Source organism: Pungitius pungitius, chromosome 16 (genome assembly GCF_949316345.1).
Source record: "Pungitius pungitius chromosome 16, fPunPun2.1, whole genome shotgun sequence".
Taxonomy (NCBI): domain Eukaryota; kingdom Metazoa; phylum Chordata; class Actinopteri; order Perciformes; family Gasterosteidae; genus Pungitius; species Pungitius pungitius.
Genome location: NC_084915.1, coordinates 10300027 through 10319011, shown reverse-complemented (window position 1 = coordinate 10319011; position 18985 = coordinate 10300027). Strand labels below are relative to the sequence as shown.

Here is an 18985-nt window from a genome sequence, read left to right as displayed (position 1 = left end):
TTAAACTGGTGAAAAACACCGCAGGATCCCCAAGTCAACTTAATGCTAAATATTGTTTACCTCATAGTGTTTAACTTCCTGACATTATGTAACCCTGAAAACCCAAGACTCAACTCGCCAACGATAATCCAGTAACATAATAGCCTGTTAAAACAACACTCACAGGGGTATATTTACTAATTTGAACCATTAATCAGTTTTAGTATGTGTTTAGTAAGGTCATTTATTCAAAAGTTATGTGCAACACAAAAAGTCAGATTCATCACCACATTATTTGATGCAGTAAATCATAGTGTAGCCAATAACAACAGCAGCCTAAAGCCCATCCTTACAGTGGGAAGAGAAGAGCGCCACTGAAGGTGTTGTGGTTATTTCCGTTCTCATAGAGAATTCGGTTTGGTGGGAGAACAAGACGAACTTCGTCTCCCGCTATCAGCTCCAAGACAAGAGAGTTAGTGAAGTATCTGATGGATGAACCATCATTAAACGCCTCATTATACATGATATGGTCGTTGTTATTGTACACATATATAGCCATTTGACCTTTGCTGTTAGAAGATGCAGTGAACTGGAAGTAGTAGACCCCTTTGACTGGTGCCGTGAAGAAACCTACAGTGTAAGAGTAGAACATGAAAAGCAATTATAATTGATTCATATACATTTACAATTTCAAGTGTGCTGAAGTATTACCTGTAGATGGACTGTAAGCATTGCCAACGTTGGTGAAGACATTGCTGTATTTTAGTGTAATGTATGTATTGTAGGGTCCAATATATTGTGAATGAGGATCAAGAGCTGTGTAAAAAGCCACTTTTGGTTTCTCTGTTAACACAACAAAGTCAATGTCGGCCATTAAACTTAATCTCCAGCCAACATCAAGTCCATCAGTTCACTGACACACTTCATCACCTGCATTCTCCTTCTCCAGCTGGTCAATCCTGGACTTGCTAACGAGAAGTTCACTCTCACTGCTGCTCAGTCTGCTCTGTAAGTCTGGATTTAATTAAACGACAGTGGATTAGACTAAATGTGCTTGAAACTTTAAACCAAATTTATCTCTCACGGTCCAATAAGTCCTCTGATTTTTCTGAATAATCTGAAAAAACACATTAATACATGTATAGTATGAATGATTCGGCTGCGAGGTGTTAAAAACATTTTTTAAGAAAAAACATAAAAGCAACAAATTACCTAAAACACACCACCAATTTGCATTAAAAAATGAATAGTTATTAATTGTCAGGACGAGTACGTTCAGTATTTGAATGATCCTAAATCCTGCTCACAAAATAAATTTCTGTACATTCAAAATGAGGTTCCAAGAACCTCATCTCTCAACTTTCACTAGGTAACAATTGTGTGCAGCACCTTGGTTCATGATCAAATACAAAAATCATTTCATAATTCTTATGGATGTTTTCTCAATTAAATTGACATACATATCAAACCTAGAGAAAATGTATATAAAGACCAACAAATGACAACATTAAACCTTTTGAAGCACTTTACCTGTAATCTCTCCTTCTAGGCCACTCGTTTTTCTCTCAGTGGCAGTCAGTCTAGATTCTTGGACTGAAAGAGAAGATGTTCTTTAGATCAGCAAGGATCATTTCTTTAACAATCTAAATAATATAATGAGCTCAATTTGTTTCTTAAGGGTCTAAATGTTCTGCATCAATGAGTTGGACTTCATCACCTGCATTTTCTTTCTCCAGCTGGTCAATCCTGGACTTGCTTACGAGAAGTTCACTCTCACTGCTGCTCAGTCTCTTCTGTAAGTCTGGAGGTAATGCAACAACACTGAATTACATAACAGCCTATTAACATGAACAACAAATATATACAATATACACCGTTTAACTCTGCTCTCCTTTCTCACGTCACTTGTCGAAAGTAAAGTCAATCACAGCTAGTTTACTTGACCATTTGATGTTAATATTTCACCATACCAGCAGTATACTTAAACTACTGGATGCCTTAATTTGAACTTTTGCACAGACATTTTTCACTGACACACTTCATCACCTGCATTTTCTTTCTCCACTTGGCCAATCCTGAACTTGCTGACAAGAAGTTCACTCTCACTGCTGCTCAGTCTCTTCTGTAAGTCTGAAAGATAATGCAACAACACTGAATTACAGAACAGCCCGTTAACATGAACAACAAATACATACAACAGCTTGACTCCCATCGATTGACCCAATACTGAACAAAAAACTTTAATACTTTAATCTAACTGTTAAAGGTCAACCTTATGAACATTCTACGTTAAGGCAACCATACTTTACCAGAATTGTCTCTCTGCAGCAGGTAAAGCTCCACCCTAACATCTGACACCGTGTCTCTCAGAGCCCTGAGCTCTGCCCAGATGTCCGCTTTGCTTTGCTTTGTTTTGTGCTCGATGGAGTCATCAGCCACGTCTCTTGGAGCCGTCTGAAGGAACTCTCCGATCTCACCAACCTTGGCGAAACCCTCCTGTTGAGCCGCTGACCCACACAGACCGAGCAGCACCAACAGCAACCCAAGAACAACCCTCATGGTGCAACGTCCTCACAGAAGTACAGTGGTGCAGTTGAGCTGTCTTATATAGTCCCCAAACTGAACTAATGGGAAAAGCAACATGTGCTTTTTGTTTGACTCAAGGCTTTAGATGATTCAATAGGATCTCAGTGCTGGTGAGAAAATACAAGCTGCTACAAACTGGTAGAACACTTTAACTATAATCTTACTCTTGGCGGATAAGAGGTAATTGTTAATTGGAAAAAAAGTTTGCAATTGAATAAAATATTAAAACTCGACTCAAGACTTCAAAGTTTGAATCTACGTTTCTATAAATATTTTGATATAAAAATTCTGTTTTCAAGTAAATACATTATTTTAACATTCCATGCTTGTGTGTAGCAAACTGTATATTAAATAAAATGATTTGGTGTTTTCACTTCAAACCCTTTCTTCTAATTATGAAGCCACTTTCATTGGTAACACGTTGCCTGGGATTACAAAGTCAAAGCTTCATGTTCATATTCAATGTTTATCAAAAGGTTATCATGTTTATTCTTTAATGTTCTATTAGGAAGCATGTATTGGATGCTGACAATCTAGTGTACATATATGTAAGAATGATTCTGATTCTTTTTGATGTGAAGTATAAAGCATGCCTATGAATGAAACATGAATATTGTTGTAAAACTAAAATATTTAGTCATGAACATTTTGAATGTTGCATTTAAAGCTCTGCATCTTCAATCTACAATCTTTGATCTTCAATGTGCTATAGTTTCTTATAGAGGTACACAGCTTCAGGTATGTAGCCGTCCTCGTCCTCTGACACCGCTCTCTCCCACTCCTCCACCTCAGCGACCTCTAAACAAGTCCACAGCCCTTCGTCCTCCAGTGTTGATGAATAATTGTTAAACTACCTGACAAATTTTTACAGTAATCTTTTTTTTTTTTATTATGTGCAAAACTCAAACTAAAAATAAAGATATTATCTGTAAATTAACAGTCCAACTGTAAATCTAACTATTATGCTAATAATGACAGATTAAATGTTTTTTATTTTTTGACGGATAAAAAAATACTGTAATTCGTCCAGAGTATTTTACAGTTTTCTTAAACTACATTCTAATCATGCGGTTAATTGACTGGCAGCAGTGGCTGCCAAACAAATACCGTAGAATTAAGGTAAAATAACTTAATTCGAATGAAGTGCAAGAACCATACATTTAGAGGAACTTTCCATAACAATTTTATAGAGAAAAACATTTATTTTATAGATTTTTCCGGTAGTATTACAATTTTCACACTTCATTTGAATTAAGTTTTCTAACCTTCTTTTTAAGTTTTTTTTTACAGTGCAGTTTTAGTATGTGAAGGTCAAAAAGAAGACTTACCCTTAAAGATTGATGACTTTAACTTAACTTTAGTTAAGTATCAACACACAAAGCAAGTCAGATTCATGACCACTTTATTTGATGGAGTAAATCATAGTGTAGCCAATAACAACAGCAGCCTAAAGCCCATCATTAAAGTGGGAAGAGAAGAGCGCCACTGAAGGTGTTGTGGTTATATGAACGGTCATAGAGTTTATAGTTTGTTGGAAGAACAAGATGAACTTCATCTCCTGCTATCAGCTCCAAGACAAGAGAATTAGAGAAGATTTCGAAAAATGAATAATCATTATTAATATTATAATTAAACATGATCTGTTGGTTGTTCTTGAACACTTGTACACCCATAGAACCTGAGGACCACAAAGCTGCAGTGAACTGGAAGTAGTAGACCCCTTTGACTGGTGCCGTGAAGAAACCTACACAGTGAGAGTAGAACATGAAAAGCAAAAATAGATTTATGTACATTTACAATTTCAAGTGTGCTGAAGTATTACCTGTAGATGGACTGTAAGCATTGCCAACGTTGGTGAAGACCTTGCTGTATTTCAGTGTTACGTCTGTATTGTATGGTCCAACCTGTCCTGCATCAGTAAGAGCTGTGTAAAAGGCCACCTTTGGTTTCTCTGTTAACATAACAAAGTCAATGTAGGCCATTAAACTTAATCTGCAGCCAACATCAAGTCCATCAGTTCACTGACACACTTCATCACCTGCATTCTCCTTCTCCAGCTGGTCAATCCTGGACTTGCTAACGAGAAGTTCACTCTCACTGCTGGTCAGTCTGCTCTGTAAGTCTGGATTTAATGAAACGACAGTGGATTAGACTAAATGTGCTTGAAACTTTAAACCAAATTTATCTCTCACGGTCCAACAAGTCCTCATGTGATTTTTTTGAATAATCTGAAAAAACACATTAATACATGTATATTACGAATGATTCGGCTGAGTCATATCTCATCTGGTACCTGTGCGGTTCAAGTTTGGTTACATTTAGTCAACTTAAACCATTTAGCAAATTCAGTTATTCGGCTAAAGTAATAAAGTAGTTCTTATTATTTTGAATGTTGCACCTTTTTACAGTGCTCTCCCATCACTTGTTGAAAGTAAAGTTGAGCGGCTTCTTTAGTTGATAATTTTGTGTCAATATTTTACCATGCTAGCAGCTCATTGTCAGTCAGTCCACCACTTTAGTCCAGACTGAAATACCTTAACTACTGGATGCCTTAACAAAAACTTTTGTAGAGACATTTATCTGAGAGGATAAAGCCTTCTAACTTTCATGATGCCCCCCGAACTTCCTGCAGCACAAATTTCAGACTGATATTTGTAGTTTTGAGTGAAGTGTTTCCTTTAAATTTAGTTCACATATTAATGTCCTGCTCAGAATTAATTGTAATCACAATTTAATTTAGTAGTAATATTCCCATTATGATTCAAGAATTTAAATTAGAAGGAGGTCCTTGCCAAAATCCAGAGGTAAAAGTTAAACAGAAAACACACAAATAACAGAATTTATAAAACAAAAGAGTGAGGTGTTAAAAACATTTTTTAAGAAAAAACATAAAAGCAACAAATTACCTAAAACACACCACCAATTTGCATTAAAAAACAAATAGTTATTAATTGTCAGGACGAGTACGTTCAGTATTTGAATGATCCTAAATCCTGCTCACAAAATAAATTTCTGTACATTCAAAATGAGGTTCCAAGAACCTCATCTCTCAACTTTCACTAGGTAACAATTGTGTGCAGCACCTTGGTTCATGATCAAATACAAAAATCATTTCATAATTCTTATGGATGTTTTCTCGAATAAATTGACATACATATCAAACGTAGAGAAAATGTATATAAAGACCAACAAATGACAACATTAAACCTTTTGAAGCACTTTACCTGTAATCTCTCCTTCTAGGCCACTTGTTTTTCTCTCAGTGGCAGTCAGTCTAGATTCTTGGACTGAAAGAGAAGATGTTCTTTAGATCAGCAAGGATCATTTCTTTAACAATCTAAATAATACAATGAGTTCAATTTGTTTCTTAAGGGTCTAAATGTTCTGCATCAATGAGTTGGACATCATCACCTGCATTTTCTTTCTCCAGCTGGTCAATCCTGGACTTGCTAACGAGAAGTTCACTCTCACTGCTGCTCAGTCTGCTCTGTAAGTCTGGAGTGAAAGCAACAACAAGTCAAAGTTTTAACATTTATCTCTCACGGTCCAACAAGTCCTCATGTCAATTTTTTGAATAATCAGAAAAAACACATTAATACATGTATATTACGAATGATTCGGCTGAGTCATATCTCATCTGGTACCTGTGCGGTTCAAGTTTGGTTACATTTAGTCAACTTAAACCATTGAGTAAATTCAGTTATACGGCTAAAGTAATAAAGTGGTTCTTATTATTTTGAATGTTGCCTGAGTTTTGCACCGTTTTACACTGCTCTCCCTTCTCCCATCCCTTGTTAAAAGTAAAGTTGAGTGGCTTTTGTGTCAATATTTTACCATGCTAGCAGCTCATTGTCAGTCAGTCCACCACTTTAGTCCAGACTGAAATACCTTAACTACTGGATGCCTTAATGTGAACTTTTGTAGCGACATTTTTTACTGACACACTTCATCACCTGCATTCTCCTTCTCCAGCTGGTCAATCCTGGACTTGCTTACGAGAAGTTCACTCTCACTGCTGCTCAGTCTCTTCTGTAAGTCTGGAGGTAATGCAACAAAACTAAGTTACAAAACAGCCTATTATACAACAAATGTATACAATATACACCGTTTAACATTGCTCTCCTTTCTCCCGTCGCTTGTTGAAAGTAAAGTCAGTCACGGCTAGTTTACTTGACCATTTGATGTTAATATTTCACCATACCAGCAGTATACTTTAACTGGATGCCTTAATTTGAACTTTTGCACAGACATTTTTCACTGACACACTTCATCACCTGCATTTTCTTTCTCCACTTGGCCAATCCTGGACTTGCTGACAAGAAGTTCACTCTCACTGCTGCTCAGTCTGCTCTGTAAGTCTGAAAGATAATGCAACAACACTGAATTACAGAACAGCCCGTTAACATGAACAACAAATACATACAACAGCTTGACTCCCATCGATTGAACCAACACTGAACAAAAAACTTTAATACTTTAATCTAACTGTTAAAGGTCAACCTTATGAACATCCTACGTTAAGGCAACCATACTTTACCAGAATTATCTCTCTGCAGCAGGTTCGATATGATCTGTGGGTGAGAAAATACAAGCTGCTAGAGACTGATCACTTTCACTATAATCTAACTCTCTGCAGATAAGAGGTAATTGTTAATTGGAATAAAAGTTTGAATTTAATCGAATTATTCAAACTTGACTCAAGACCTTGTTCAAATGAAAACAATACTGCCAATATATTTGCTCATAACCTTTCATTTTTCTTCTGTGAAGCTCACCTGATCATAGCTCTCTGCCCAGGAGTTGTAGAAGGAGACCTTTTCTGCTGATAGGGTGCTTTTATGAGCTGATAAGATGGTCTTTTTTACATGTTCGAATGCCTCACCGCCAGCTGCCATCAGGCCAATAACAAACCTGCTCAAATGAAGGAAGAAACCGGGACCATATTGTTAAAGTACTAATAATGACAGATATCAGAACGTTCATTATTTCATTTGTGATCAAACTGCGAATGAAATGTGCAGCGCGGTTACACTGTGCAACTACTACATCTAGTGGAACATCTGGGCTGCGGTCAAAACGTCAAAGGTTCAGTCCTGATGTCTTTTGAGACCCCTTTACCTCGCCCTGGATGGAAACCTGGTGCAGTCACGGACGTATGTGATCGAGGATTCAGAGACACTTGGGAGCAGACAACAGTCGTTCAAAGTTCTGTCTGCGCTTTCACTAAGCAGCGTCATAATCATGCGATGGCAGTTGTTAATGCAAAAATAACATTAATTTAAATATACAATTACATTTAAACTATGTTAAATTACTTTAGTCAATATTTAGTCAATGTAATTACTAAAGTCAATATTTTATTTAAATGGTGCTTCCCGTCATTGCACTGTCGCCATTGCTAGACTGATTATGTTCCCACAGTTGGATTAAAAAGTATACTATTTACTTAAACATGGACAAACTTCATTATATTTATTATTAAAATGAAGATATAATTTTGTGGTGTCAAAGATGATTGTCTACATCCGAGGTCGACTACCAGCACCTGGGTTTTGCCCACAGCTCCCCGTTTTAGCATGTTTATCATCCAACTACATATTCCTGCTCCGAAGATGAAAACCTCGAGTAGGCTTGGCGCATGACCTGTATGAGTGCGTCAAGTATGTCTGCAAACATTAAATATCCTGTTTTGATGATTGTACACCGCTGTCAAGTGATTTGAGATGTGATGAGAGTTTTCACAGTAGAATGAAGAGCAAAGAATAGGGGGCTGGTACTGTGAACCTGTTAGTACTGGTTCACTTTGAGCATTAAATGGGTTTAATAAATGTACTATTGTTCTACTACAATAACAGTTTGATGGTTGGCTCATTATGGTAACAAAGATGTTCTTTTACAAAAAAACAATACATGCAAAATACTGTTGGCTTGGAATCTATGTGTTTTTATTAATGTATTCCCTTGGTTGGCCTACAAATGAGTGGAAAATACAATTAATGGATAATTAATAGTCTATTTGTCTATGGCTACCTCGTCTCATAGAAATATACTACTACTAATATACACTACTTTTTTCAGAGTCAAAACAAAACACTTCTGGAAAGTCCTTCTGATATGAAGCTAAAAAGCAAGCTAACCCGCTAAAACACGTATCTACGAGTAACATTAGCACAGTTGTTTCCAAGTGGTATTTGAAATGAATAGATTCCTTGGGACATTGGGCCTGGGCCGGACTTGGGGGACTTACAACAACAATTTGCGAAACTTAGTGGATCATTCTACTGGTAAAGAGTCACATTTGCCCTTCAGATTCCCCAAAGAGTTGTCACTGATGTAAAAAAGGATTAAAAAAAACTAGAAGAGAAAGAAGACTGGACATTAATCATGTACAGAAACACCCCTCTAAATAAAGGGCAATGGAAACTTTTTAACCGGTGAATAACGTTGATAAGCAAGTGTTTGCAGCAGGATCCCCATGTCCACTTTAATGCTAAATAGTGTTGATAAATAATTGTTAAACTATCCAACAGTATTCAACCCTTTCAAAAAGTCTCACTAACAATAATGCAGTAATATAGCAGCCTGTAAAAACAACACTCACAGAGATATATTTACTAATTTGAACATTTAATCAATTTTAATATGTGAAAGTCAAAAAGAAGACTTATCCTTAAAGCTTGATGACTTTTAAATTGATTTGAAAGTTATGTGACAACACAAAAAGCAAGTCAGATTGATAACCACATTATCTGATGCAGTAAATCATAGTGTAGCCAATGACAAAAGCAGCTTAAGCCCATCCTTACAGTGGGAAGAGAAGAGCGCCACTGAAGGTGTTGTGGTTATTTCCGTTCTCAAAGAGAATTCGGTTTGGTGGGAGAACAAGACGAACTTCGTCTCCCGCTATCAGCTCCAAGACAAGAGAGTTAGTGAAGTATCTGATGGATGAACCATCATTAAACGCCTCATTATACATGATATGGTCGTTGTTATTGTACACATATATAGCCATTTGACCTTTGCTGTTAGAAGATGCAGTGAACTGGAAGTTGTAGACCCCTTTGACTGGTGCTGTGAAGAAACCTACAGAGTAAGAGTAGAACATGAAAAGCAATAATAGATTTATGTACATTTACAATTTCAAGTGTGCTGAAGTATTACCTGTAGATGGACTGTAAGCATTGCCAACGTTGGTGAAGACATTGCTGTATTTTAGTGTAATGTAGGTATTGTAGGGTCCAATATATTGTGAATGAGGATCAAGAGCTGTGTAAAAGGCCACCTTTGGTCTCTCTGTTAACACAACCAAGTCAATGTAGGCCATTAAACTTAATCTCCAGCCAACATCAAGTCCATCAGTTCACTGACACACTTCATCACCTGCATTCTCCTTCTCCAGCTGGTCAATCCTGGACTTGCTTACGAGTAGTTCACTCTCACTGCTGCTCAGTCTCTTCTGTAAGTCTGGAGGTAATGCAACAAAACTGAGTTACAAAACAGCCTATTATACAACAAATGTATACAATATACACCGTTTAACTCTGCTCTCCTTTCTCACGTCACTTGTTGAAAGTAAAGTCAGTCACGGCTAGTTTACTTGACCATTTGATGTTAATATTTCACCATACCAGCAGTATACTTTAACTGGATGCCTTAATTTGAACTTTAGCACAGATATTTTTCACTGACACACTTCATCACCTGCATTTTCTTTCTCCACTTGGCCAATCCTGGACTTGCTGACAAGAAGTTCACTCTCACTGCTGCTCAGTCTGCTCTGTAAGTCTGAAAGATAATGCAACAACACTGAATTACAGAACAGCCCGTTAACATGAACAACAAATACATACAACAGCTTGACTCCCATCGATTGAACCAACACTGAACAAAAAACTTTAATACTTTAATCTAACTGTTAAAGGTCAACCTTGTGAACATTCTACGTTAAGGCAACCATACTTTACCAGAATTATCACTCTGCAGCAGGTAAAGCTCCACCCTAACATCTGACACTGTGTCTCTCAGAGCCCTGAGCTCTGCCCAGATGTCCGGGGTGTTTTGCTTTGTTTTGTGCTCGATGGAGTCATCAGCCGCGTCTCTTGGAGCCGTCTGGAGGAACTCTCCGATCTCACCAACCTTGGCGAAACCCTCCTGTTGAGCCGCTGACCCACACAGACCAAGCAGCACCAACAGCAAACCAAGAACAACCCTCATGGTGCAACGTCCTCACAGAAGTACAGTGGTGCAGTTGAGCTGTCTTATATAGTCCCCAAACTGAACTAATGGGAAAAGCAACATGTGCTTTTTGTTTGACTCGAGGCTTCAGATGATTTAATATGATCTCAGTGCTGGTGAGAAAATACAAGCTGCTACAGACTGGTGGAACTATAATCTTGCCGGATGTGAGCTTTTCATTATTTTCTGGGGACCAGCGAAAAACATTGAACATCAAAACTTGGAAAAATAGAAAACAACAGAATTTCTTCTGGCTGTGTTTGTTTTAACTAAAAGTCTGTTAAAAAACGCCATGATTATCTTTCACCATATTTACTTTGGATCAGATCTTAATGCAGTTAAATTCAGAACATTATGTTTCATTGATGGAGACGTTGTTCTGTTGTTTTATAACAGAATATTTTCATTGTACATTTTTATGTGTGTGAAGAGTTCATTTGGAGATTAACAATTGAATGAAATATGAAAACATGACTCCAAGTTTCCTTCAAATCAATAATTTTTGAAGCCCATATTCTCTCATTGTAAAAAAAAGTCACATCGTCTCAACATTTCTAAAAATATTTTGACATAAAAATGAAAAGGAAATATTACATTTTTCAAACTTCAGCTGGCTGAACTAATGGGAAAAACAACATGTGTTTTTTGTTTGATTGTTGGCCGGAGGCTTCCATATGATCTGCAGGTGAGAAAATACAAGCTGCTACAGACTGAACACTTTTACCATAATCTTACTCTTGGCTGATTAGAGGTAATTGTTTATTTGAATGAAAGTTTGCAATTGAATTAAATATTAAATCTTGACACAAGACTTGTCAAATTTACGCTTTTATAAATATTTTGATGTAAAAAGTCTGATATTCTAGATACGGTATATCTTCAAGTAAATACATTATTTTAACAGTCCATGCTTGTGTGTAGCAACCTGTATATTAAATAAAATGATTTGGTGTTTTTTCTTCAAACCCTTTTTCTAATTATGAAGCGACTTTCATTGGTAATGCGTTGTCTGGGATTACAAAGTCTAAGGTTCATGTTAATATTCAATTTATATCACAAGATTATGTTTATCATGTTTAATCTATAATGTTTTATTAGGAAGCATTTATTGGACACTGACAAATTAGTGTAAATATTGGTAAGAATGTTGATTCCATCTTTTAGATGCCAAGTATAAAACGTGCTTATGAATAAAACATGAATATTGTTCAAATGGAATATAAAGAAAATGTAGTAATGAACGTTTTGATTCTTAAGGCTCCGCATCTTTAACTTTAAGACAATGTAAATTTTGAAAATTCAGAACTGCAGAAGAGGCAGCATCACACCAATAAAAAGACATTCCCACCTGGTTTGGTGGATTTGCACAACTCTCTGACGACACCAACTGAGACCTGACCAATACTTAGTGCTCCAACGATCACAACCACATCAAACTGCAGAACAATACTATTCAACAATTTTAAATTGCAGTAAAATCATGAAAGATACAAGATTTATTCATAATAAGTCAAACGGTGTCTGTTAACCTACCCTGCTTAGGGTCACAGCGACAAATGACCCACGTGATACAACTTAAACCATCAAACGACCCTTTTTACAATACCCTTTTGGCCAATAGTGGTCCCTCTCCCAGCATGCACTGCTTCAGGTCCTGGTATAAGCCGCTCTCTCTGGCCATCATCAACATAGCCTCGCTTCCATCGATCCCCACAAAATGTCCAAATCCATGACTCTTCATCTGTATAACACAGACACATTTATTTGTTTAACAGTCATACTGGTTAAATCAATTGAGCATTTAAAATGATAAGTGTCAGGGTTTGTCCTGTTTTGATCCCAACATGGAAATTTTGCGAGCAGACAGGGAATTATTCTAAACAGAAATAGACCAGACAACACAGCAGTCTTATTTAATTGAAAATAACATCCTTTAGTTGATTTGAGAATTAAAACAAAAATAACCTTTTTTCAAATTCATAGTGACTTTCAAGCCTGTATCTTGCATACTACCTGTCTGGCCACCAGTCCTGTACCACAGGCCACATCCAACACAACAGCTGCTTCACGATCACTGCTGAAGTGGGAGGACATGATGTTTGCTGCCAGACTTGGAGCTCCGTCGTCCAGAAAAGGCACATTGCTCATCATTCTACTGTGACTGCATCATGGTTGCCGCGTGGTGAAGCCCCAAAAACACTAATTGATTCGATAGTACCAAAGAGCCCTTATCTGATACATCCAGCCACTCAAAATATTTTATTATGTACCCGAGTAAGATACACACACATAGATGCAGGCTTACTTGTCTAATAGAGACGACTCTCACTGACCATGTCTGACATTTATGAACCTTGTTCATCACTGGGAGTTCTACACCCAGTTGCGGCTGGTCCACAGAAAGAAACATTTTTTTTGTTTTTGTTTTTATATTAAAAATCTGTTTTACAAATAGATCATTTGTGTGTTTTTTGTTAAAGTTCATTATATACCCAGTATTATTTGTAAATTAAGATATCTGCGCAAAATGTTTGCTTTTCCTCCACGTCCGCTTGTCTCAGCTGGGCTCGGACATGGTGCCAAAGTTGCGGGTCTAAGAAGCAGTTAGCCAAACACTTATAAATGTAATGTGTGACATTATAATGGCACATTTTATCCTAACTAATACATTGTGGTAATTTTTGTGGGGCCTTTAAGCTTGTCTTTCCTCAACACACTGATCATGTTTCCCCAACAAACTAGATCCATGTGCATCTTAATATATACATATACATATCCAAATAGATTTCAAATGAATATATGTTAATACTGTCTCACTTTGAGCACTGATTACACGTTTTTAATAATTTTACTGTTGTTCTACTCCATTAACAGTTTGATGGTTGGTTCATTAATGGTAACAGATGTTCTTTTACAAAAGACACACATGGACAATACTATTGGCTTGGAACCAATGTGTATTCATTTATTTATTCCTTTGGTTAGCCAACAAATGAGTGGAAAATACAATAGATGGATAGTGCTGGTCTATTTGTCTATGACTCCCTCGTCTCATAGAAATATACTTGTAAATTAATTCAAATTTATTTTGGAATAAGCAACAATGTTAATTTTTACATTAGCGCAGTGCTGCATTCATGACCCTCACAACACCTGCTCTTTGACTTCTGTAAATTCCCCAATTTCCGACAACCATTGAAGGTAGCATGCTCTCAAATCTGTGCATATTGTAGTAACTTTGTTCCAGGCTGTTATTCGTGTTCCCACCTGTAGAGTGACTTCAGAGTCAAAACCAAACTCTTCTGGAAAGTCCTTCTAATATGAAGCTAAAAGCAAGCTAACCCGCTAATGCACGTAGCTACGAGTAACGTTCGCAAAGTTGTTTCCAAGTGGTATTTGAAAAAACTATGTACCATGGTCCGTGCCAGATTTGGGGGACTCACAACAATTTGCAAAACTTAGTGGATCATTCAACTGGTAAAGAATCACATTTGCCCTTCAGATTCCCCAAAGAGTTGTCACTGACCTAAAATAGGATGACAAAGAAAACTAGAAGACAAAGAATTCTGGACATTAATCATGTACAGAAACACCCCTTTTAATAAAGGGCAATGGAAACCTTTTAACTGGTGACCAAAAAACAGTGATAAGCAAGTGTTATATTGATTTAAAAGTTATGTGACAAATCATAGTGTAGCCAATAACAAAAGCAGCTTAAGCCCATCCTTACAGTGGGAAGAGAAGAGCGCCACTGAAGGTGTTGTGGTTATTTCCGTTCTCAAAGAGAAGTTGGTTTGGTGGGAGAACAAGACGAACTTCGTCTCCCGCTATCAGCTCCAAGACAACAGAGTTAGTGAGGTATTTGATAGATGAACCATCATTTGACTCCTCATTATACATGATAATGTCGTTGTTCTTGAACACATATACCCCCATTAAACCCATGTTGTTAGAAGCTGCAGTGAACTGGAAGTAGTAGACCCCTTTGACTGGTGCTGTGAAGAAACCTACAGAGTAAGAGTAGAACATGAAAAGCAATAATAGATTTATATACATTTACAATTTCAAGTGTGCTGAAGTATTACCTGTAGATGGACTGTAAGCATTGCCAACGTTGGTGAAGACATTGCTGTATTTTAGTGTAATGTAGGTATTGTAGGGTCCAATATATTGTGAATGAGGATCAAGAGCTGTGTAAAAGGCCACCTTTGGTTTCTCTGTTAACACAACCAAGTCAATGTAGGCCATTAAACTTAATCTGGAGCCAACATCAAGTCCATCAGTTCACTGACACACTTCATCACCTGCATTCTCCTTCTCCAGCTGGTCAATCCTGGACTTGCTTCTGAGAAGTTCCCTCTCACTGCTGGTCAGTCTGCTCTGTAAGTCTGGAGTGATGCAACAACACTGAATTACAGAGTAAACTCTTAACATGCACAACAAATCTATATACATCTTGACTCGCATCTTATCTCCTGAACAGATAATGAAAAATGTCCAGACTAAAAAACCTTAACTACTGGATGCCTTCACAATAACTGCTGTACTGACATTTATCTTCTAACTCTTATGAGGGCGCCATTTTTCCTGCGGCCCAAATTTCACATTGAGATTAGTAGTTTTGAGTGAAATGTTTCATCAGCTTTGGATGGATTGCTATAAAATTCAGTTCACATATTAATGTCCCACTCACAATTAATTGTAATCATTTCGTTGATTTCAATTATTTAATCTGAATTTCATTTTGCAGCAACAATCCCATTACGATTTTGGAATTTCATTTAGAAGGAGGTCCTTGCCAAAATCAAGAGGTAAACGTTAAATAGAAAACCCACAAATAACAGGGCTTAAAAAAACAAAAGAGCAAAATGTTTTAAATGCTTTTGAAAAAAAATGACCAAAAGACTTAAAACATAACACCAAATGGCCTGATAAAAGAATCGTCATTAATTGTCAGGACGAGTACCTTCAGTAACTGAATTATCTGAAATCTTGGTCACGAATGAGGTTCCAAAAACCTCATCACTTAACTTTCATCAGGTCACAATTGTGTGCACCACCTTGGTTCATGCCCAAATAATTTCAAGATTCTTATGGATGTTTCTTATTCAAAAAGACAGAAATACATGTGAAACCTTGACAAAATCTATATAAACAGCCAACAAATGACACATTTTAAATCACTTAAACAGAAAAATACCTGTAATCTCTCCTTCCAGGCCACTTGTTTGGCTCTCAGTGGCATTCAGTCTCTTTTCTTGGACTAAAAAGAGAAAGTATTTTTTAGATAACAGAGGATCATTTCTTTAACGATCTAAATAAACAATACAATGAGCTCAAATTGTTCCTTAAGGGTCCAACATATCCTGCATCAGTAAAAGCTGTGTAAAAGGCCACCTTTGGGTTCTCTGTTAACACAACCAAGTCAATGTAGGCCATTAAACTTAATCTCCAGCCAACATCAAGTCCATCAGTTCACTGACACACTTCATCACCTGCATTCTCCTTCTCCAGCTGGTCAATCCTGGACTTGCTGACAAGAAGTTCACTCTCACTGCTGCTCAGTCTGCTCTGTAAGTCTGGAGTGATGCAACAACACTGAATAACAGAGTAAACTCTTAACACGCACAACAAATATATACAACATCTTGTCTCGCATCTTATCTCAACCGGTAATGAAAAATGTGCTTGAAACTTTAAAGCATATTTGACTCTCACTGTCCAACAAGTCCTCATATTATTTGTTAGAGCAATCTGAAAAAAACACACTGACAAATGTCGGTTACGAATGATTCGGCTGAGACATATCTCATCTGGTACCTCTCTGGCTGAATTCTGGTTACGTTTAGGCAACTAAAACCACTTGACAAATCCAGTAATAAGGTAAAAAAAAAGTGGTTCTTGATATTTTAAAGAGTTTTGTACCGTTCAACACTGCTCTCCCTTATCCCATCACTTGTTGCAAGTAAAGTTGAGTCACGGCTACTTTACTATAGGGCGCCGTTTGTAAAATGTCGTACGTTCTAAATTCGTGCGCGGTTTTAGTAAATTTAGCATTATCATATGAAAAAAACCATGACAAAATTCATGTCACTTTTTCAAACATTTAGACAGAAATTTATGTAAATACATGCAATAACTTTTCCAGGTATAATGTTTGTCAGTAACACAAAGTTGTTAAATATTATAAATGTAAATTTTAAATGTAAATGTTACATTTTATATACAAATGTTAAATGTTGTACATAAATGTAAATGTAGAATGTAAATGTTAAATGTTCAGTCTACATGTCAGACATGACGACTGAACATTACAATATTTCCGGTAATCCATGCAGTAAGCCAAGATGGCAAGTTTAAATGAACTAACTCTTGTTATAGAGCTGGAGTTTTCAACTAATTTTAGGTATGGGCCACAAACAGTCCAAAGTACTATAACTACTGGATGCCTAAGAGTGAACTTTTGTAGCGACATTTTTTACTGACGCACTTCATCACCTGCATTTTCTTTGTTCAGCTGGTCAATCCTGGAGTTGCTAACGAGAAGTTCACTCTCACTGCTGCTCAGTCTGGTCTGTAAGTCTGGATTTAATGCAACAACACATTACAGAGCAACCTGTTAACATGCAGAACAGATACATACAACATCTTGATTTGATCTCCTCAACCGATAATGAAAAATGTGCTTAAAGCTACTCATGTCATTGGGCTGGAACTATCCTAAAAAACACTTAACACATGTGAAAAAAAGATTCGGCGGAGTCATATCTCATCTGGTACCTGTGTAGTTCAGGTTTGGTTACATTTAGGCAACTAAAACCGTTCAGCAAATTCAGTTATACGGTTAAAGTAATAAAGTAGTTCTTAATATTTTAACACTGCTCTGCCTTCCCCCATCACACACTGTAAGTTGAGTTACGGCTACTTTACTTAATCATTTTGTGTCAATATTTTACCATGCTAGCAGCTCTTTGTCAATCGGTCCACCACTTTAGTCCAGACTGAAATACCTTAACTACTGAATACCTTAATGATAACTAATGCACAGCTATTTATTGGAGTATTTTATTTAGATGGGGGTCCTTGAGAAAATCCAGAGGTAAATGTTAAACAGGAAACACACAAATAAAAACCACACATAACTGAATTTTTTGTGTGTTAAGTGTTAAAAACATTTTTTTGAGAAAATGACATAAAAGAAGTGTATTCAATGACTGAAAGATCCATCACTTTCACCATCTTGCTCACGAAATAAAATTATTCCTGTACATTCAAAATGAGGATCCAAAAACATTATCTCTTACTTTTTAATAGGTCAAAATTGTTTGCAGCACCTTGGTTTAGGACCAAATACGGAAATCACATTTTTTAGGTGATTAAAAAATAAAAAGGACTGACATAAATGTGAAATCTTGAGAAAATGTATATAAAGATTAACAAATTAAAACAGGAAATTATTGAACTACTGTGCCAGGGAAATACCTGTAATCTCTCCTTCCAGGCCACTTGTTTTGCTCTCAGTGGCCAACAGCCTAATGTCTTGGACTGAAAACAGAAACTATTTTTTAGGTGAATCAAGAACATTTCTTTAACAACAAAATAATACAACGAGCTCAAATTGTTCCCTAACGGTCCAATATGTTCTGCATCGATTGACCAAATACTGAAAAAAACATTGAAACACTTCAATCTAACTGTTGAAGGTTGACATGATGAACCACCGACAGTAAAAAGTAACCATACTTTACCAGAATTATCTCTCTGCAGCAGGTAAAGCTCCACCCTAACATCTGACACTGTGTCCCTCAGAGCCCTGAGCTCTGCCCAGATGTCCGCTTTGCTTTGCTTTGTTTTGTGCTCGATGGAGTCATCAGCCGCGTCTCTTGGAGCCGTCTGGAGGAACTCTCCGATCTCACCAACCTTGGCGAAACCCTCCTGTTGAGCCGCTGACCCACACAGACCAAGCAGCACCAACAGCAAACCAAGAACAACCCTCATGGTGCAACGTCCTCACAGAAGTACAGTGGTGCAGTTGAGCTGTCTTATATAGTCCCCAAACTGAACTAATGGGAAAAGCAACATGTGTTTTTAGGTTGACTCAAGGATTTAGATGATTCAATACGATCTCAGTGCTAGTGAGAAAATACAAGCTGCTACAGACTGGTAGAACACTTTTGACTATTCA

At 37.0% G+C, this 18985-nt stretch overlaps 1 protein-coding gene and 1 long non-coding RNA gene across 9 annotated transcripts; both read right to left on the bottom strand.

Annotated features, from left to right (window-relative positions):
* Positions 1–24: 24 nt before the first annotated feature.
* LOC119215252 (major antigen-like) lies at positions 25–18910 on the bottom strand. Of its 8 annotated transcripts, XM_062557988.1 has the most exons (16): positions 18549–18910; positions 18283–18345; positions 17299–17382; positions 16296–16379; positions 16001–16063; positions 10267–10350; positions 9946–10029; positions 6840–6923; positions 6519–6602; positions 5977–6060; positions 5790–5852; positions 4604–4687; positions 1510–1572; positions 910–993; positions 691–822; positions 25–609 (listed from the first exon to the last, which is right to left on the bottom strand). In XM_062557988.1, exons 1-16 carry the CDS (start codon positions 18796–18798, stop codon positions 329–331), a joined length of 1671 nt encoding a protein of 556 aa, XP_062413972.1. In that variant the 5' UTR covers positions 18799–18910; the 3' UTR covers positions 25–328. The 8 variants fall into 8 exon arrangements, with proteins under 8 accessions (XP_062413972.1, XP_062413973.1, XP_062413975.1 ...); XM_062557989.1 differs by lacking the exon at positions 5790–5852; XM_062557991.1 differs by lacking the exon at positions 5977–6060.
* On the bottom strand, positions 7396–7805 carry LOC134105995 (uncharacterized). The gene is made up of 2 exons (XR_009942500.1): positions 7684–7805; positions 7396–7476 (listed from the first exon to the last, which is right to left on the bottom strand). It is a non-coding gene; the product is annotated as an uncharacterized LOC134105995 (long non-coding RNA).
* Positions 18911–18985: the final 75 nt, after the last annotated feature.

What these genes read in the sequence shown, in the direction of transcription:
- LOC119215252 (XM_062557988.1), bottom strand. Translation starts at nt 18,798, where the DNA reads ATGAGGGTTGTTCTTGGTTTGCTGTTGGTGCTGCTTGGTCTGTGTGGG. An exon ending in GCTGAACAAAGAAAATGCAG is followed by an intron (nt 16,380 to 17,298) that starts GTGATGAAGTGC and finishes GCATCACTCCAG; the next exon opens with ACTTACAGAGCAGACTGAGC. An exon ending in GCTGGAGAAAGAAAATGCAG is followed by an intron (nt 5,853 to 5,976) that starts GTGATGATGTCC and finishes CTTCTCTTTCAG; the next exon opens with TCCAAGAATCTAGACTGACT.